This window comes from Nothobranchius furzeri, chromosome 17, assembly GCF_043380555.1.
Source record: "Nothobranchius furzeri strain GRZ-AD chromosome 17, NfurGRZ-RIMD1, whole genome shotgun sequence".
Lineage (NCBI taxonomy): Eukaryota > Metazoa > Chordata > Actinopteri > Cyprinodontiformes > Nothobranchiidae > Nothobranchius > Nothobranchius furzeri.
Window position 1 is genome coordinate 24,263,862 of NC_091757.1, and position 19,703 is coordinate 24,283,564.

General features: G+C 41.9%; 1 protein-coding gene across 5 annotated transcripts in view; it reads left to right on the top strand.

Annotated features, from left to right (window-relative positions):
- The window catches only part of pdzd2 (PDZ domain containing 2), a 369,757-nt gene that overhangs the window by 337,752 nt on the left and 12,302 nt on the right, over positions 1–19,703 (top strand). For all 5 annotated transcript variants that reach the window (XM_070546319.1, XM_070546322.1, XM_070546324.1 and 2 more), the window contains 2 exons: positions 14,100–16,068; positions 19,003–19,117. In XM_070546319.1, the coding sequence (XP_070402420.1) occupies positions 14,100–16,068; positions 19,003–19,117 (2,084 nt within the window). The remainder of the gene's footprint in view (positions 1–14,099; positions 16,069–19,002; positions 19,118–19,703) is intronic.

Sequence of the window (19,703 nt, forward strand, 5' to 3'; positions counted from 1 at the left end):
TGTCTTGTGGGAACAGTTAGGCACAACAAGCCAGAGTTGCCCTCCCAGTTGCTCCAGATGAAAAGCAGAGCGGTTCTGTCTTCACGGTCCGGCTTCACCTCCACCGCCACCGCGGTGAGCTACATTCCAAAGCGCCGGTGGAACGTTCTGCTCCTCAGCACACAATCAGGTTGAGATCCAGGAGGGACGGCAGCAGAAACCGACCATAATCATCGATTACAACAGGAGCAGGGTCAAACAAAGGCAACTGGACACTTGGCTGTCCGCTAAGGAAATAAAAAAACCGTAAGTCCGATTGAAATGAGACGCACGCTGACTTGCAGCTAACCGATATACCTTCATTTTGAGCTATAAATCATGAATGTACTCCAAATATTGTGGTCGTACGGTTTATTTCTTTGAGAATATTTAAATGTAAAAAAATGTCTCCCCACTCTAAACTGAAAATTCTGCACTCTTAACTTTTGACCTTCACATTTTCTGGAAGCAACTCTTTCCAACACCCAGACCGTTTGGAGTGTCGAAACAGTTAATTCATGATTCATGAAATCTTGAAACAAAAATGTCCTTAGCAGACCGCCAAGTGTCCAGTTGCCTTTGTTTGACCCTGCTCCTGTTGTATAGGTCCTAATGACTGTTGAGCTGTTGGTCACTGAGAACACTTAACTATTGTGATCTTTTTGGGAGTTTTTCGTCAAAGGATCTATGTTATGCTATCTTAAAGCATTCAGAGCAAGGAGAGGCTCATATATGATTACATTTTACCATTGGCACTATGGAGACACCAGCTGTTCTGAAATGTTATTTACTTGTGATAGTGCATCAACCCGGACATAAGATACATGGATTTGATGAAATCCCGTCTCCACCTGTGTGAATTCCTCCCATTTAATTACATAATCCTAGATGCTCAGCAAAACACACACACACACACACACACACACCACACACACACACAAACACAAACCACTCAGGTGGAGAAAGGGCAGCCCACATCAGGGATGGAATGGGACATCCCAGACCGCCCTTTCTCTCCACCAAACTTTATAATCATTTAGCTAGTGGCTAGTAGGTAGCGTTTTGATTGTAGGCGTATCCATCAGGTGGTTTTAACAATGGAATGGCACTTATTTGAAGAAGTAATCCATGTGAAAATCAACTCCGATACTGGTGTTGGTTTAACAAGCTGTGAAATCTCCGTCACATTCTGACTTGGTCTATGACAGCTCCTGAAGATCAAATCTAACCGTTTCTGCAGATTAAACTCTTCTTTGGGAATACTGGAGAGGGACCTTGTTCCTCTTGCAGGCAAAAATCAATGTTTGGGTTCTAGGTACCATTTAAGAGTGCAGACTAGAAAAGAAAGAATCAGTTCTTCACAGCTGTAAAACTCCCTGCTAGCTACGCTGAGAGACTGGGCTTTAGTGTTTACAGTCCAAGGCCCTCATTTATCAACCATACTTGCACACAGATCTGTGTGTATTTCATGTGTTGGAACCATATTTTTGTGTGGTATTTACCATTTTGCACTTGCTCAAAACAGTTTTCCTACTGGGTTTTGAAGAGTCTTAAAGTCATTAAATTTATGAATTTGGAAATGGTACCTTAAGACTTTAAAACGTTTAGATGTTTTATATCTGGGTCTTAGAAGTTGTGCTGTATTTTAGTGCTGAAACAAATACTTGAATGTTTTGCATCAATAAATTCCTGACCTTGGATCATTTTTACTGATTCGAGGTTTTGTTAAATATGTGCACCACGTGGTCAGCTAGGCTAGCAAAGGCAAAAGCATTGTAAACGGCAGAAACGCTCCAAAGTCTGGGATCAATCCACGACCTGGTCAGCTAATGCTAAAATTAGCATGTTCATAATCAAGTGGAGGCCAGAAAAAACACATTGATGGTGAAACTAAGAATGAATAAACTCTTGAATTGTGATTTGTGTCCATTTACTGCGGAGGTGCTCCGGCGTCCGGCAAAAATAGGATCGATTCTATTTTTGCCGGACGCCGGAACAGAGGGCGGCGCACGGCCGCAGTAGTGGAATTGCTCTGATTGACTACAACGGGACTGATTTTGCTCCGGCGTTCGTGTCGGAGCGGAGCGGAGGTAGTGGAATTTGGGGGTTAGTGACGTCATGTGTTATCACAATATCGCCGTATTGCGATATAGCCAAAAACTATCATTACCCAATTTTATATCATTTCTGCCATATATCGTTTATATTGCCCACCCCTAGATAAGAAGACATTGCATCTCACACACTGTTGAGTAAGTTGTTTGCTTGGTCCTCATCAATTTGGACTGCATCCGTAGCTAGATCCGTGGATTTGAAACTACAGATAACACAATAATATTTGTTGTACGTAAAGATAAATACTGGAACTTACCTGAAATGGTACTGATTCTAAATGTGGAGCCTAATACATCTGTCATTTATTCTTTCTGCAAATAACAACAATCTGCTGTGAATTGACACTTCACAACATAAATAAATATATATATAATGACCTATATTTGCTTATCTATTGTGTTTTTATCTTTTTTGCAGAGCAGTAATTTCCTGCGTATATGGCAAGACTTCTCATGAACATATTTACCTTTCTTCAAAAGGATCCAAATCTAGGTCATCAGCTAAGGCCTCAACACCAGCCATTAGAAAATCTTCCCTGTAAAGACAATGTCAGAAGTGTTTGGTGGTGTGATGTTAGTTCTGAACCAAGTGTGGATATGCAAGGTGTAATTTAATGTATGAAATATCATAGCACAAAAGCGTGAATATTTGTTTTACAGAAAAGATACTAACCCCTCAGACACAGGTTCAGTTGGAGATAATCGATGCGACATTTTAGCTGCTGTTCACTTACTGGGTGTCGAGGTGGACTGCACATTACCTCCCTGAATTGCAGTTTCAGGAGCCTGCTTCTTCCGGTAGCTGGAAAACACATTTTTAAGCAAAAATGTCAACAAGTTGGTTGAGACTCTACACCTTCTGTTTACATAGATCAATAATGGCTAAGCACAACTAGTAATATGAAAATGCAGGTCAGTCATAAAAAAATTATTTATCATTTTCACAAACCAATTTTATTCTGACCTACATTCAACTGGACAAATTTAGAAAAATAAATACAAACTTCTGCACAACTTTACTTTTAGTCAAACGTGTTGTTATGGCTGACTTATTATTTATTCTTATGTAGCACAGCAATAGCGCTAGGAAAATATATTCAGATGGGGTTCTGTTACACAAACCCCACGAATAACATTATCTACTGAAGTAACAGTCCTGCTTAGAGGTTGGACTGTAGAACAAATATGACATAATTCTAAAGACTCATCTTTGGTTTGGAAAATGTCCGTTCTCTTCTACAAACTGAAGCGTGATCGCAGCTAACATGCTAACGCACGCTAGCTCTCTCCGGCTGAGCGGTATAATCAAATCAAGCTCTGTTTACTTTTCTCGTCAGAATAAACGGAGCATCCATTTATCTCCAAACACATGCGGCGTGTCGTCCACAAAACGTAGAAGTGATCTGATTACACCTTAGTTGCTTTTAGCTTTTTCAAACTGATCAGGAAGCAATATGCTAAACACCGTTAGCTTAGATAAGTTTCTTGTTCATCTGCACAAAGATTTGTTAGATTACCTAAATCAGCATTATCTAAATCCATAAGTTTTATTTTATTTTCTCAAATTGTGCAGATACAGCTCTGATATGTTTACCTACTCGTTACTGAAACTAGGGTTGTCACGGTATGAAAATTTAACCTCACGGTTATTGTGACCAAAATTATCACGGTTTTCGGTATTATCGCGGTATTTTTTAAACGGTGTTGCATATGTTCAGAAAGCATTGATAGTCCTGTTCTACACAAACTGAAATAGTTTTGAAAATGTTTAACAGTGTTTATTAAACCTAAAATAACACAAAGCCTTAGCAAAAGTGCAACTTTTCACAAGTAAAGGAACAAATAGCTTCTTTTTCTGGAACATGTTACAGTAGTCAGTGCAGGTTTAAATTATACAAATCCAAACATTCAAAACATAAACAATATGTAAACAAATCAAAGAAACACCACTTGTTTTCTCATATACTTGTTTTCTTCATTATCAAAATGAAAATCTAAAACTCCAGTCCACACTTGACTTGAGCACTGTACAAGTCAACCTTAAAAAATATGTATTTAAAATAAATAGCCACTTTAAACAAATGACTAAAATAACTACTACACTATGTAATCAAATCCAAATGTTCAAGTATAAATGGCATTGAATAAGTAAACAAATCAATGACAAGGAACTAATTGTATATTTCTCTTCATCATCAACAAATAAGATGCTTCATCCAGCAACAGGGTGTCCGTGACACGGTTTAAATGCTGGCAGAGGGCGCTGCGGCTGCAGTATATAGTGACTCGTTGCATTCTCCCTCAACCAAAAGTCCTCGCGTCATGCATTTAAGCTAAAATGCTAATGCTAACTTACCTTGCACTGGCTGTAGAGACGTGGGTGATGGTCACGCAGATGTGCCATTAGATTCGAAGTGTTGCTGCCTTTTGCAGACACTTGTTTCCTGCACGTTCTGCAAACGGGATAGCCGTCTTCTATTAACTGTCCCTCAGCGTTTTTCAGAAATCCCAAATATGCCCATACTTCCGATTTAGTCTTCTTTGAGGGCTGATGGATGTCCTGGGCGCTGCCGTCTCCTCCTTCGGCCGTTATTTCAGCTTCAAAGTTTTGGTGCCGTTGCAAACTAAAAAGTGCGTGTGCGCGCCGCGGGAACTTCAGCTGAAGCGACGGTGGCTGGTAAGGGTCATCGCGCCGAAACCGCGGCCACGGTAAACCCACCGAGATAATATAGTTTTTTAAAAACTGGACGGTTATTTTTATTGTCAACTTTTTTACCGGGGTTTACCGCTATACCGGTTACCGTGACAACCCTAACTGAAACCTACAGCAGAAATAAGGAGACCAACACTTACCTGCTCACTAGAAAATGTGCCATGTCCGCATCCTTTTTCAGGCCCAAATCCAGTTGAAGCAGCCTCCATTCTTCCAGAGCGTAACCAATAGATATTCGGGTCCCTGACCGACTTTTATCATATTTTCTTTTTGACTCTCGAGATGCCGCTGATAAAACCTTCTTCTTTGTGCCACTCTTTAGTGGGCTTTGAGTTGCGCTTGGTCGTTTGCTAGTTGTAGAATCCATTTCCAGGGTTCTTCCTCTTCTGTTTGAGGTTTTAACGTGGCTAGTAGTGAGACGCATTACCGCCACCTAGCAAGCTTCCAAATGTTTTTCCGGGTTTGAACCTTGTCGAGAACGCGCTTGAAGCGTCAATTAACGTCATATCCGTAAAACAGCGCGGGAAATTCGGATCAGGAATGTTTTGCATTTTGCAGCACACAGCGTGATTAACAAAATGGAATGATAAACTGGTTTCATCATTCTTTTTAGTTTAAAATGCTTCATCACCCATAAGCTTCTCAAGAATGAACGTGAACTTTTTGTTTTTGGACAATTCCTGCCCCATGCTCCTTTAAAGGCTTTAATAGAAATACATTCTAAATAGAAGAAGAAGAAGAAGAAGAAAATATCATTTCTATAGCGCCTGTCAAGATAAAAATCATGAGGCGCTTCACAAAAACAAAAATATAAATATAAAAAAGCTTTTAGAAAATGTTTAAAAATATATTTAAAATGAGCAAAAATAGGCAATTGGGATTTAAAAGAAAAAATGTTAAGAAAGAGAGAGTGAACAGGAAAGAGGGAAACCAGTGGATCCTGAGGAAGGTGGAATAGGTGGGGAGAGCAGAATAAAGAGAGAGAGGTGAAGAAGGTCATCCAAAAGCCAGCTTGAACAAGTGAGTCTTCAGCTGCTTTTTAAAGGAGACCACTGAGACCACTGATCTCAGGCTCAGGGGGAGAGAGGTCCAGAGTCTGGGGGCCACAGCAGCAGATGATCTGTCACCTTTGACCTTTAGCCTGGTGCTGCACAACCAGTAGGCTTTGATCACTGGACCTCAGGGACCTGCTGGGGGTGTAGGGACTAAGAAGATCACCAATGTAAGATGGTGCCTGTCCATGTAAGGCCCTATAGACCAGAACCAGGATCTTGAAATGAATCCTAAAGTTGACTGGCAGCCAGTGAAGCTGGAGGAGAAGCGGCTTCACGTTTCTTTTCGTGAAATGTTGAAGTGGTTTGGAAATACAAACCATACACTGAAAGCTGAGGTTGTTCTGAAAAAAGGAGAAGAGTTACACACACTTTGCACTTTTTATTACAATTTTACAGCCATAAGATTAAAAAAAAAATACCAGGCGGCCCTGTTATAATTATGGTCATAACAGGGTTATTAAGACTGCGATGCACAAACAGGAAGTGATTGGTAGTCATTCCACTCCAATCCAGTTGGTGGCAGTAATGCACCAAATTGTTGTTTGCCAAGTGCCATAAGACCACAAATAATAATGAGAAGAGAGGCGGGAGCGTTCGTAACAAACTCAAAGAGATAGTCAAAACATTAAGCATGACATGAAGTTATCCTAGTGGCTCCAATAAGAGAAAGAAGCTGCTTACATCACAAAAGCTATTATCTTCACTTCTGAAAGTGACGTTGTTTTTCGATGTAAACATCAAAAGGAAGCCGAAAGGAAAGACGATGGAAAATGTTTAAAGGGAGGAAAACAGACCAAAATGGAAAATAGAAAAAAAATAACTAAGGCTAAAGCACAGGAGCACTGACAGAAAAAAGAAAGCAGAGCAAATATTAAAGGCACTCAAAGGGAGGGAAATACAGGAAAAAAGAGGAGGACTAATAAGGGAAAATAACTCGTGTCAGAAGAAGGGAGAGTTTCGCAAATCCAGTTAAAGGTAAGATTGTCGAAAATTTAGTGTAAGGGGCCCCATGTCTGTGTTCGCCTTGGGCCCCCAAATTGCTAAATCCGCCCCTGCTCAAGTCAGCAGGAGCAACCTCACCATGACCAGAGATCACAATAACAAAAAGCTGTGTGCAGTGAGTTTAACGTGCACTCTCAGATGTTTTGTATCAAGGCTCTACATGTTCTGCTCTCAACTGCACAAGGCTGCAATTAAACTGTTAAATGTGGCAGGAAATAAACTAATACACCACTCTATAGGCACATTTTGAGGAGGGACAGTTTACTAAGACTAGGCAAGGCAAGGTGAGACTCAGGGCTGATGCTGTTTGTTCATCGCCCTGAACCAAGGAGGAGGAAGGATCCCGCAGAGAGAAGTACAGCAGAACCACTGCATGTTGGTCCACTGACCAGTGACCACACATACAGTGGGGCAAAAAAGTATTTAGTCAGCCACCGATTGTGCAAGTTCTCCCACTTAAAATGATGACAGAGGTCAGTAATTTACATCATAGGTACACTTCAACTGTGAGAGACAGAATGTGAAAAAAAAATCCATGAATTCACATGGCAGGATTTTTAAAGAATTTATTTGTAAATCAGGGTGGAAAATAAGTATTTGGTCACTTCAAACAAGGAAAATCTCTGGCTCTCACAGACCTGTAACGTCTTCTTTAAGAAGCATTTCTGTCCTCCACTCATTGCCTGTATTAATGGCACCTGTTTGAACTCATTATCTGTATAAAAGACACCTGTCCACAGCCTCAAACAGTCAGACTCCAAACTCCACTATGGCCAAGACCAAAGAGCTTTTGAAGGACACCAGGAAAAGAATTGTAGACCTGCACCAGACTGGGAAGAGTGAATCTACATTAGGCAAGCAGCTTGGTGTGAAAAAAATCAACTGTGGGAGCAATTATCAGAAAATAGAAGACATACAAGGACACTGATGATCTCCCTCGATCTGGGGCTCCACGCAAGATCTCATCCTGTGGGGTCAAAATGATCATGAGAACGGTGAGCAAGAATCCCAGAACCACACGGGGGGACCTGGTGAATGACCTGCAGAGAGCTGGAACCACAGTAACAAAGGTCACCATCAGTAACACACTACAACGGCAGGGAATCAAATCCTGCAGTGCCAGACGTGTTCCGCTGCTGAAGCCAGTGCATGTCCAGGCCCGTCTGAAGTTTGCCAGAGAGCACATGGATGATACAGCAGAGGATTGGGAGAATGTCATGTGGTCAGATGAAACCAAAGTAGAACTTTTTGGTATAAACTCAACTCGTCGTGTTTGGAGGAAGAAGAATACTGAGTTGCATCCCAAGAACACCATACCTACTGTGAAGCATGAGGGTGGGAACATCATGCTTTGGGGCTGTTTTTCTGCTAAGGGGACAGGACGACTGATCCGTGTTAAGGACAGAATGAATGGGGCCATGTATCGTGAGATTCTGAGCCAAAACCTCCTTCCATCAGTGAGAGCTTTGAAGATGAAACGTGGCTGGGTCTTCCAACACGACAATGATCCCAAACACACCGCCCGGACAACAAAGGAGTGGCTCCGTAAGAAGCATTTGAAAGTCCTGGAGTGGCCTAGCCAGTCTCCAGACCTCAACCCCATAGAAAATCTGTGGAGGGAGTTGAAAGTCCGTGTTGCTCGGCGACAGCCCCAAAACATCACTGCTCTCGAGAAGATCTGCATGGAGGAATGGGCCAAAATACCAGCTACTGTGTGTGCAAACCTGGTAAAGACCTATAGTAATCGTTTGACCTCTGTTATTGCCAACAAAGGTTATGTTACAAAGTATTGAGTTGAATTTTTGTTATTGACCAAATACTTATTTTCCACCCTGATTTACAAATAAATTCTTTAAAAATCCTGCCATGTGAATTCATGGATTTTTTTTTCACATTCTGTCTCTCACTGTTGAAGTGTACCTATGATGTAAATTACTGACCTCTGTCATCATTTTAAGTGGGAGAACTTGCACAATCGGTGGCTGACTAAATACTTTTTTGCCCCACTGCGTTGTACTCAAGTAAACTGTGGTACCAATCTTTTGAAATATTAGACATTTGAATTTATTTTATTTTAAAATGATTCTTTATTCTAACAGTGCCATTATAATTTTAGATAATGAGGAAAGCAGCAGCAGCAGTGAGGCAAATGAGATGAGGAAAGTGAGAGGGGGCATGAGATGGTATCAGGAGAGAGGGACATCCCAGGAAGCCATGAGGAGCCGGCGTCAGGGCCAGGAGGAGAAAGGAACAGGCCATGCAACCAGGGAACCCAGCTGGAAAACCTAAGGGAGGAAACAGAACGTCAAAAAGGCCGTACAGCTCTGTTTTTCAGTGGGTTCAACAGGCTGCAGGTTTCTTCAGGACACGAGTGTCCCTCTGCCTGATGTTAGAACCTGCACAGACAAATGCAGCCCGTTAAACTGGAACCAGGTGTGTTAGGAGAGGTGTGTGACATGCTCAGTTTGAAGGTTAAAAACCTGACAGAGATGGAAAGAGAGTGTGTGCTCACTGTGGATGAGATGGCAATCACTCCAGACGTGCATCACTCCATCACAGACCCAACTGGGATTTGCCACCACCGTTGTTCCTGGTCAGCTCTCCGCTCAGCCACTATGAAAACATGAAGATGGACACATGACACAGTTTAACCTTTAATGCTTACATAAGATCTTTGTTTTAGTCACTCTTTGACATTTATTTATTGATAATTGTGTTATTGTTAATTCTTATTTCTTGTCATTCCTTAATAACAAAATTGCAAATGCTGATATTATAAAGCAAGTGGAAATGAGCAGTTTTATGGAAAATGTCTCATTTTTAAAAGTTATTGTTCCACTACTATTCTTGAATTATCTTAATTCTATTCTTATTACTTGAGTCCACAAAACAGAACAACATATCTTCTTACGTTCGTAATCCTGTTTGTCTCATGCTTCAGCAGTTCGCTGTAGTCAGTGTTATTAACTGAAAAATATTAAATAATTACTTGTCTTCACAATCACATTTTCTTTATTATTGGTCTCTCCACTTGTGCTTCCATTTCTGATGCATGTTCGTGTTGATACAGCAACGTATTGTACAAAAAATCCCAAATAAAACTAATAATGTAAAAAGTTTATAGCCTGTTTCAAACTGGGGGGAATATTTTTAAAACGTAGAATCAAACAAACTGAAAGAAACCCGTCTACAGCTCGTCCTCCTGCTCACAACCCCCGACACGCCTGAAGCAAATAAACTTTCAGACAACTGTAACAACATACCTGTTCTTACTGAGCTATAACCTGCAGCTAATGGGCTTCCATCATGTCCATTTACTGCGTAGCTGATACTGTATCGATAAGCTAATTTCAGCTATTTTGCGGGTTTGTTTTTTCCTCATTTCAAAGACTGAAGGACGCGACTCAGCATCCGTTACATTTACCTGCACACAGTTAGCTCATTAAAGGTTATCTAGCTAAAACTGGGGACATAAAATATCGCCGTTGGCTTATTTTGGTACGAAGCGGTTCGCTAACGCTTCACAATGCAACAAAATGATGACATTTCATCAACTTACCGGAGAAAATCCTTCCGAAACACCCAAAATGAACTGCGGTCAATGCAGCAGTTTGGAACTATTCAAAGCTACATGAACCACGTGACTTCCCCATTCCATAGGGGTGTATAGAGCTCCGGGAGTTGACGTCACTTTTCCCGGCATGCAGCAGTTCAAATCGAAACGGCGCCATTTGGCAGGCAGAAACCGGCAGCTGGACTATTTGTTATTGTCAGAAAACTCAATCAAACAGGAAATACGGTAGATTCCTGTTGTGTCCCAAGATGCAGAACAGACGCGGACGACATAAGGAATGAGCCATCTACAGGATTCCCCAAGATCCGGAGCGCCGCAAACGTTGGATCATTGTAATAAAACGCGCTAGTGACCGGGCTGAAATGAAGCTGTGGGATCCCGAGAGTAAAGGTTTTCACTTATGCAGCGACCGCTTCATATCAGGTACTTAAACCAACGTTTCCTCAACTGTGTATGGTATTTATTTTAAATGCTTTTATTACGATTCTTAGTGGGCTTCCTAAACTTATTTTGGCGTGGCTTTTTCTGTCTTATTACTCATAGCAACAAGTAAACGTCACGTAAAACGTTGCCTCGTGAGTTCTGCGTGCTGCCGTTTACGTGTTTTATGATCACAGCAATTAACCGGTTAAGCTGTATTTAATTTTTAAGCAGTGGTTGATCAGTTGTCAGATCACACATAAAAAGCACTTTGGATTGCTATTATCTGTCTCACCGAGACAGATCTCAGACAGATCCTGAGACGCTCCTGCCTGACATTTTTATTTTATTCACGGAAACAAATCAGACTAGTGATTTCTCTTGGCGTTCAGTTTATACATTCAAACAGCACAGCACTCTATTTAAACTACTTACGTGTAAATCTGTTATTTGCCCATCCATCCATCCATTTTCATCCGCTTACCCGGAGTCGGGTTGCGGGGGCAGTAGTCGAGAGGCCCTGACTTCCCTCTCCCCAGCCGCCGGAGCCAGCTCCTCCGGGTAAATCCCAAGGGGTTCCCCGGCCAGGTCCGGTAAGAAGTCCGCTCCGACAGCTTCTGGCGTTTTTAAAAAGTATCCCAGGGGCACGGTACGGGTCGGAGATGTTTAGTCTATTTAATTTCTGACTATATAAAACGATTTCTTTGGTTTTAAAGTGTGAAGTAAACTACAACGAAGTAAAATCCAAGCAGATCCCGTTCACGTTCATGGTTACATCCGTGTTTGTTTACCTTTTTTTTCCTGCCAAAATGGCATCTACTAACTGAGAGTCACGTGGGGTCCGGAGCTCTATAGGAGTGTCGTAACTTTCTACAGCTCTGACAGAACCCTGCCCTCCTCTCCCAATGATTCGACAGGAATTTGAGAAACGTGATTGGTAGCCAAGACTGGTGCTCTCATTGGTTCCACCCAAGTTCCTCCCACTGACGCTAGAATCGAGAAACAAAAAGATCTGTAACACTGTAGATTTGAGGTTTGTAACTGTAGAATGAAATGTGTGTTTTGAGAGTTTTGATTTCAAACTTGTACGTAGAGTTTTTCAATTTGGAAGTCTGCTAGTTACAAAACGAAAGTTTCATGTTTCTGAATGAATGTTTGATGTTACAAAATGAGTAAATGTACAAAATAAAAGTTTGATTTTACAAAATAAAAAATACATGTACAAAATACAACGTTCCTGTTACAAAACAAGAAATACAAGTACGAATTGAGAATTACAAGTTAGAAAACTAAAGTTACATGTTACAAATCCAAAGTTACATGTGATGAAACGTGTTTGAAGTTATAAAACTTGGTACAAGTTACGCTGAATATTGTCCCAATCCTAGTTCCATACGATCGCCCCCTCCATGAGGCCACCATAGCCCAGCAGAACATTGTAGCTTCTTCTGGGGAGAAAAACACTTAGAGAGAAAATCAAGTTAACAGCTGAAATAGCAGGAAATAATACAGTTAAAGAGCAGACTGTAGAAGAAAGCAGTAGAGTGTGAAAAGTGGTCAGTGTGTCCTCCAGCAGTCTAAGTCTATAGCAGCATAACTACAGAGATAACTCTGGATAATCTATCCTATTTAGATGGAGGCATGTTGGAGGCAGGGCAAGGGAGAGCCGTCTTTACCGACTGTACACTCCACCTCCCTCTACTCCCCCACTTGTCCAGATTTAGGCTAACATCAGATTTTAACCATAGGCCCTATCAAATAAAAATGTTTTAAGCCTAGTCTTAAAAGTAGACAAAGTGTCTGCCTCACGGACTAAAGCTGGGAGCTGGTTCCACAGGAGAGGAGCCTGATAACTAAAAGATCTGCCCCCCATCCTAATTTTAGATATTCTGGGAACCACCAGTAGACCTGCAGTCTGAGAGCGAAGTGCTCGGTTTGGAACATATGGAACAATCAGATCACTGATGTATGATGGACCTTGATTATTAAGAGCTTTATATGTGAGAAGAAGGATCTTAAAATCTATTGTGATTATGATTTATTATCGTGTGATTGTTCAGTTAAACAATGTTGATTTTATATTTCATCATCACGTTGATTCAGTGATAGCTTGCTCCTGATGTATTGTTGTGTGTCCCATTTTTTTCTGCTCTTCTCTTTCTGCAGGTCTAGAAGCAGACTCTTGTTCATTATTGTTTATTTTTGTGGACCCCCCCCCCCTCTTCCCACCATTTGTCTTTTCCTTTCTCTTTCACCTCTGTCTCCGTGTCTGGTCGGAATTACAAAGCATTCAAAAACAACAACAATACAGTTTTAAGTATCAGGCGTGACATTAAAGCAGACGCTTTGATGCTCCACCTGAGAGTAAATCTGTAAGGCTTGTTACCAGCATTCAGACAAAAAAAAGGAATGTCGAGGTCCAGCTTTACCTTTTCTGGAACCGCAGCCGGTAGGAAAAGCAGCGGTTGCTGACCAGACCAGTCTGTGAGATACTTCCGGGTCACGACAATTTTGTTGGCGTCTGGTGAGACCCAAACCTGGGTCGTAATGGTTCAGCTTTTATTCTGAAAGGAACTGTCACAGCAGTTGGAACAGACACAGATTTTATCCAGCTTGTCGTTGTTCTTTTGGTTGAAGAGGAAAGTTACGGATTGGCCGCTCCGACAACTTCTCTAGAACGCTTTGAACTGGCGTTAGAGATGACGTGGGCACAGTTTTATACTTCGGATGTTTTGGTTTATGGTCAAATGAAAAGTTGACATGTTTTACCAAACACCATCAAAACCACGCCTCCGTCAGATCTGGCAGATTCTGATTGGATCAGTGAAACAATGTGTCATGTCTTTTTAACGCTACGTGAGATCAGTCGTAGTGGAACATTTAAAGTCATACTACCTTTATATTCTACAGGATTATAATGAAGTAATTAATATTTTGATTTCACAGATCTGTCACATCTTATTATTGACAAACTGGTTGAGAAATGAGGGCCCTTGTCTTTCTGTGTTCACACCAACAACAGACTCCCTTAGGACAGCGTAGATGTGTTTGCTGCTTCTTTTCTCTGATGTGTGATTTTACAGGATTTTAAACTTGCTTTGCTCAAAGACTAGAAAAAAACATCTGAAATGAATTCAGATGTTCTTCAACTATTTTTGAGTTCAACTAAATAATTTGCTTTTTGATTCTGTTCCTTGCTGTAGATCAGCTTTCAGGTGTAATGATGTCACCAGGGAGCAGCGATGGAGACATCAGATCAACCCAAACATCTGAAGAAGATGACCCAACATTTGTGAAAGTAGCACACAGCTGTCTATTAGAAGCAAGCATCACTAGTGATGAAGACACCAGCATCACGTCTCCTGTTGGGACGCTGTCCTGTTTTAGCCAACAGACTGAGGACTCTGGTTCCTGCCTGCAGAACAGCTCAGAGTCAGATCCAGGAAGTGTAACAAGTCCTGAAAGTTCTGACGGCTTTACCACTGAGAAGAGTCTGATTGCTGATATGATGACTGATGGGAGTCTGTGTGACTCTTATGGACAGGAGGTGGAGCTTCACAAACCATCTTGTTTAAACCAGCTGCCCCAGGAGCCTCCTCCTCCTCTCCAGCACGTCAGACACAAAGTTAATAAGGTCTCCACTTCTTTGCCCCTGCTGGAGCTGTACAACAGGACAGGACCTGAATCTGCTGAAGAGGGCCTCATTAATGGGGCCAAAGTAAATACCGTCCTGTCATCCAGCCATAAAAGCTTAAGCATTTACAGGAGCCCCTCTCAAGCAGACACCAGCATCTCTCAGGGTGCTGCTGCAAATATGCCTGCAGATGGAACCCAACGTTTATTTAAACATCTGAGTACACAAACCCTTTCTGTGTATTCCCGGACTTCAGAGTCGAGCTGCGGGTCAGACAAAAGAGTTTCAACGTCAGAACAGAACCAACAGCCTAAAGATCAGTTTAGCTCCGATCTCTCTGTGAAGAACAATTCGAGCCTAAAACCTCCCAGGCAGTCCAACTGTAGTGTAGAGAACAGTACGTTTAGACTTCAAACTGAAAGTTGTCCACCAAAACGAACTGTTCTGAGCATTAAAAGTAAAGTCCAGTGGAAGCCTGAACAGAAACTAGCCTTGAGTCAGAACCCCGTGTCTTCTGACACAAATGTGGCTCTGAAACAGTTTACGAGTCTAATGCCTCCAATGGCAACCATGTCCCGCCTTATAAATGCCACTAACCAGGAGGACATGAAGAGCTCTGAAGATGACGGAAGACAAATCCCAGGTGAGCGTGGACATTCGGGTGGTGTCTTACAGAGTGAGCAGCTGGCTTTGGAAAAGAACGTCAACTTACGTTCCAAATCCCAGACCCAAACACGGAGAACGTTCATAGAACTTCGATTGTCCTCATCTGGTTTCTTATCACCAGCTTTCAAGTGTAGAGATGAGGTGACTTCTAAAGACTTTCAAATCAAAATGGATCAAAGATTCCCATCCCAACCTTCTCCCGTCTCTGCGGACGATGCCATGCTCAGTGACCGACTACACTCCACTAAAAATGCTCACACAAGAAAAACGAATGGATCCAAATCTAGAAGTGCCGTGGAGATAGGGGGGGCTTTCAGGCCCAGCACATCCAGGCAGAGCATGAAAAGGCGAAGCTTGTTCACAGACAACGGCCTGTCTGCAGACTGCAAACCCTTTTCTGTTCAACACAAAATCAAATCCTTTGAAAGCCTGGCTAATGTTGACAACCCTTCAGCTAGAAGCAGTGATGTTCTTTTGTTTGCTCTGACATACTCCGCCCCACTCAAAAGGATTTCTGCTGACAGCAAGGGCCAAGAAGCCAGCACCAGCTCCGCTCCATCCACCTCACATCTCCTTGGTGAACACGGGCAGGGCGAGGATCCTACCTGCCTGGATGGTACCTCACAGCAGACACGGCTGCTGCAGCACAGGAAACGTGGCAGACTTCCCTCTAGAAGGATGCAGCAGCTGAGAGCTCTCAGCATGCCTGACTTAGAAAGACTGTGCCCAGATGACTTCAGAGGGTGTGAGACAGCTGTAACTAAAGCAGATGTGAGCATTCACTACGCGTCGTCTTCATCTGCAGTCCCAACTGGTGCTGCAGCTGCTGCTGCTCAGCAGGGAGACACCAAACCACCTGGCTGGTCCATCAGGTCAGGAGATCACCACATTATCTCTAAGATTTCTTTGGTAGGGTTGTGGGTTCAGACGCTGGCTGCAGCCTTTCTGTCTGGAGCTTTACAAAGATACTAAAATTACCTTATTAGCCTTGTTACCAGTTATGTTAAACACTAGCTGACAACAAAGTTAATAACAGCATGTAATTATTTAGCTAATACCAAAGCTAATTTTAAAGGGCTATTAGCTAATAACAATTACTAACACTCTAACCCTTTAGCTTCCACCCCAAAAAATAACAAAAACAACTAAGTATGTAAATTGCCTGCATTTTTTCATTTTGAACTGTAAGGATTATACGAGAATAATAATAATAATAACAATGATAATAATGATGATGATGAGAATAACAACAACAACAAAAATAATAATAATAATAACAACAATCATAATAATAATATATTCTAATAGTTTAATTTTCCATTGAAACTGCTCCATATCTTAGAATATTTTTGGTTTTCCCATTTTTGCACCAGTTGCGTTCAGTACCTGCATTGATCGGATTTAGGGGCCAAAACTCTGCACCAAAGGATTGGTCTGCCAGTTAGTGTTAAATTAACTGGAGTAAAACTGAAATCTCAGATTTGTTTAGAGAAGCTGTTGGTATTGGTTCTGATCTGATCTCAGGCTGATGACTCTCTTTAAAAACAAACCTCTATGTTTTTAGATGACATACTACCCAGCTCAAAACCAAGTTGCCACCACAAAACAAGAAATGTCACACACAGGTCACACATTTGCTTTGGCGTTTCGATAAGCTTCTTAAGACGTTTTTATATCCAGTTTTGCTTTAATGCTTCACCAAGATCTTGCATTGATGATGCACTGAGAAAACAGATTTTTTGGGGGGGAATATTATATATTACCCAATAAAATAATCTAAAATGGGACAAAATACATTAGTTAATGAATAAAATTAAGAAAAATTTGTTAATTCTACCTATTTTATTTCATTAACAAATAGAACCCAATTGTAATGAGTAGAATTTACCTAAAAATCCTAAACTCTGCCAGATTATCTATTTTATTTAATGAACAAAAAGAACAATTGTACATGTTGGCCGGAGTATCTGTTAACAGTTCTGTGCTGTTAGAGGGAGCCTAGGCCACGCCCATCTACTTTCGGAGCAAGGGGTCCCCAGAAGAAAGAAAACATGAACGCAAGTCAACGGGGCTAAAAACGCTATTTTCTAATTCCGTTTGTCATGTGCCACGGATTTCACATATGATGTCCGTGAATTTTAAAGAAGCTTTTTAATACCAAGAAAACTCTTATTTTTGAGTTGGGGGAAACATTATTTTAGGTTTTGTGTGAAAACAAGTCCAGGACTACAAATGTGCATTGCCAAAGTGACGTCATCCCACCAGACACAGAGAAGAACAGAGGAAACATGGCTGTAAGTTCAGCAAACTGCAAGTCCTTCCTTCAGGAGGAAAGAAGCACCATAAATCTGGCCATGTGGTAATTTTCAATTGAGGTACAACACAGTTGTAGTTGCAGAGCTGCCAACTCTCACGCATTGAGAGTGAGACACACGCATTTGACCCTTTTCACTCCAATCCTCCAATATCTCACGCTGATTAATCCACAGTCCGCACCCCCCCAGGGGCGTGACATTTCTCCCCACCCACCGCTCTGAAGTTGGCAGCCCTGTAGCTGCTACTTACCAAATGGCCAGACTTATGGTGGTTTTTTCCTCCTGAAGGAAGGATTGAAGTTTGCTCAACTTTTCCCTGTTTTTCTCCGTGCCTGGTTTGATGACGTCACTTTCATGAAGCACTTTTGTAGTCCTGAACCAATTGTCACACAAAACCTAAAATAGCATTTACCCCCGTTGGAAAATAAGCGTTTTCTTGGTATCTAAATATGTCTTTGAAGTTCACGGACATCATATGTGAAATCCATGGTATGAAACAAACAGCGTTTTTAACCCCATTGACTTGCATTCGTTTTTTTGGTTCTTCCGGGGACTCGTGAGACGACCAGAAGATGAGGAGACTTAAGCTCCCTATATGGGGTATAAATTACCTAAGCAGAACGGGTGCAGTTTGTTACCTCAGTTGTACTGGGTAGGTTCTTCAAGTAGCTTTTTACAGTGTGGTAGAGTCTGACTGCTGCACAAAGTCTTCTCCAGCGCATCCCAAAGGTTCTCAATGAGGTTAAGATCTGGAATCTGTGGTGGCCGATCCATGTGTGAAAATGGCGTCTCATGCTCCCTGAACCGCTCTTTCACTGTTTGAGCCCGATGAATCCTGGCATTGTCATCTTGGAATATGGCCGTGCCATCAGGGAAGATGGAATAACCTGGTCATTCAGGATATTCAGGTAGTCAGCTGACCTCATTCTTGGAGCACATCCTGTTGCTGAACCTGGACCTGACCACCTGCAGCAAGCCCAGATCATAGCACTGCCCCCACAGGCTTGTACAGTAGGCACTGGGCATGATGGGTGCATCACTTCACCTGCCTCTCTTCTTACCCTGATGCACCATCACTCTGGACCAGGGTCCATCTGGACTCATCAGAGCAGTTTCTAATAAATTGTTGGACAGTTCTGAACCCAGTTTTAGTCATTTCTGCATCTCCTTAGATGTTTGCTGTGCTTGGTGCATGCCAGTGACCGGACCCTTCTCACACAGACTAACATCTTTTCCACGACCAAAAGTTGTTTCTTTTCACGTGGTTGTTTAAGAAATGAGAAGCAGCTCGTTGCATCAGTTGGGTTAAATAAGTTGTTGCAGCAGAAAGATCATCGCCCTGCAGTAATTCTCCAATAGGAGGCTCCTACCTGTTTGCTTAGTTTCATCCAGGTGAGGGATTGGTTTTTGGGCCGGGCAGGAATGTGGAAGCACAGCCGTGTGGTCTTTTACAGTAACACTCTGGTCTGTTTGATTCATGTTTTTTTGCAGACTGAAGAATTTGGTTTCCTGTCCCATGAGTCAGCAGAAGCTGCAGACGCTGCTGTCCTCCCAGAACTCCAGATCCTATGTGTCAAGTCTGCTTGATGAGACCAAGATCTCACAGGTGAGGTCACAATACCGAAGCCTCTCTTCAATTTTAAGGGCATAAATATATAGAAAGAAAGAAAGTAAGTGTGGTTAATTTTCTTACTGAGCTGATCCTGTATCTTGGAGTGGTGTGAATCAGTGGTGACAAAGTTTAAGTTAAAAATGATAACAGGTTTATTACAATCTAGTCCAGGTAAATACAAGCATCGGTGCAACGGTGAAGAGCCATGCAGCCCTAAAGTGGTTCTGCCTTTCTGCATATAACTCTACAACAGCATTCCTAAAAAGTCGTCATTTGGTGAAGGCACATTCCTAAACCTGCTGCAGCAACCTGCAAAATGTTATTGTAGGAAGATGGAGTCTCCACAGAGTCGCCTTTGTAATTTCTTGACAACAGCTCCAGCTGCCTCGCCGCAGCCTCTCTGGTGGGATTTCTCCTTCGAGGCTCCAAATGAATAAGAAACACATTATTTTTATGCTGCAGTTATTACAACATTTTACAATATTGCATGATATTTTTATGTACAGATGAATTGTTTAAAGCTGACAAGCAGACACTACATTCTCCCCTTTGGGGTTAACAAAGTCCCGAAAGACATAAA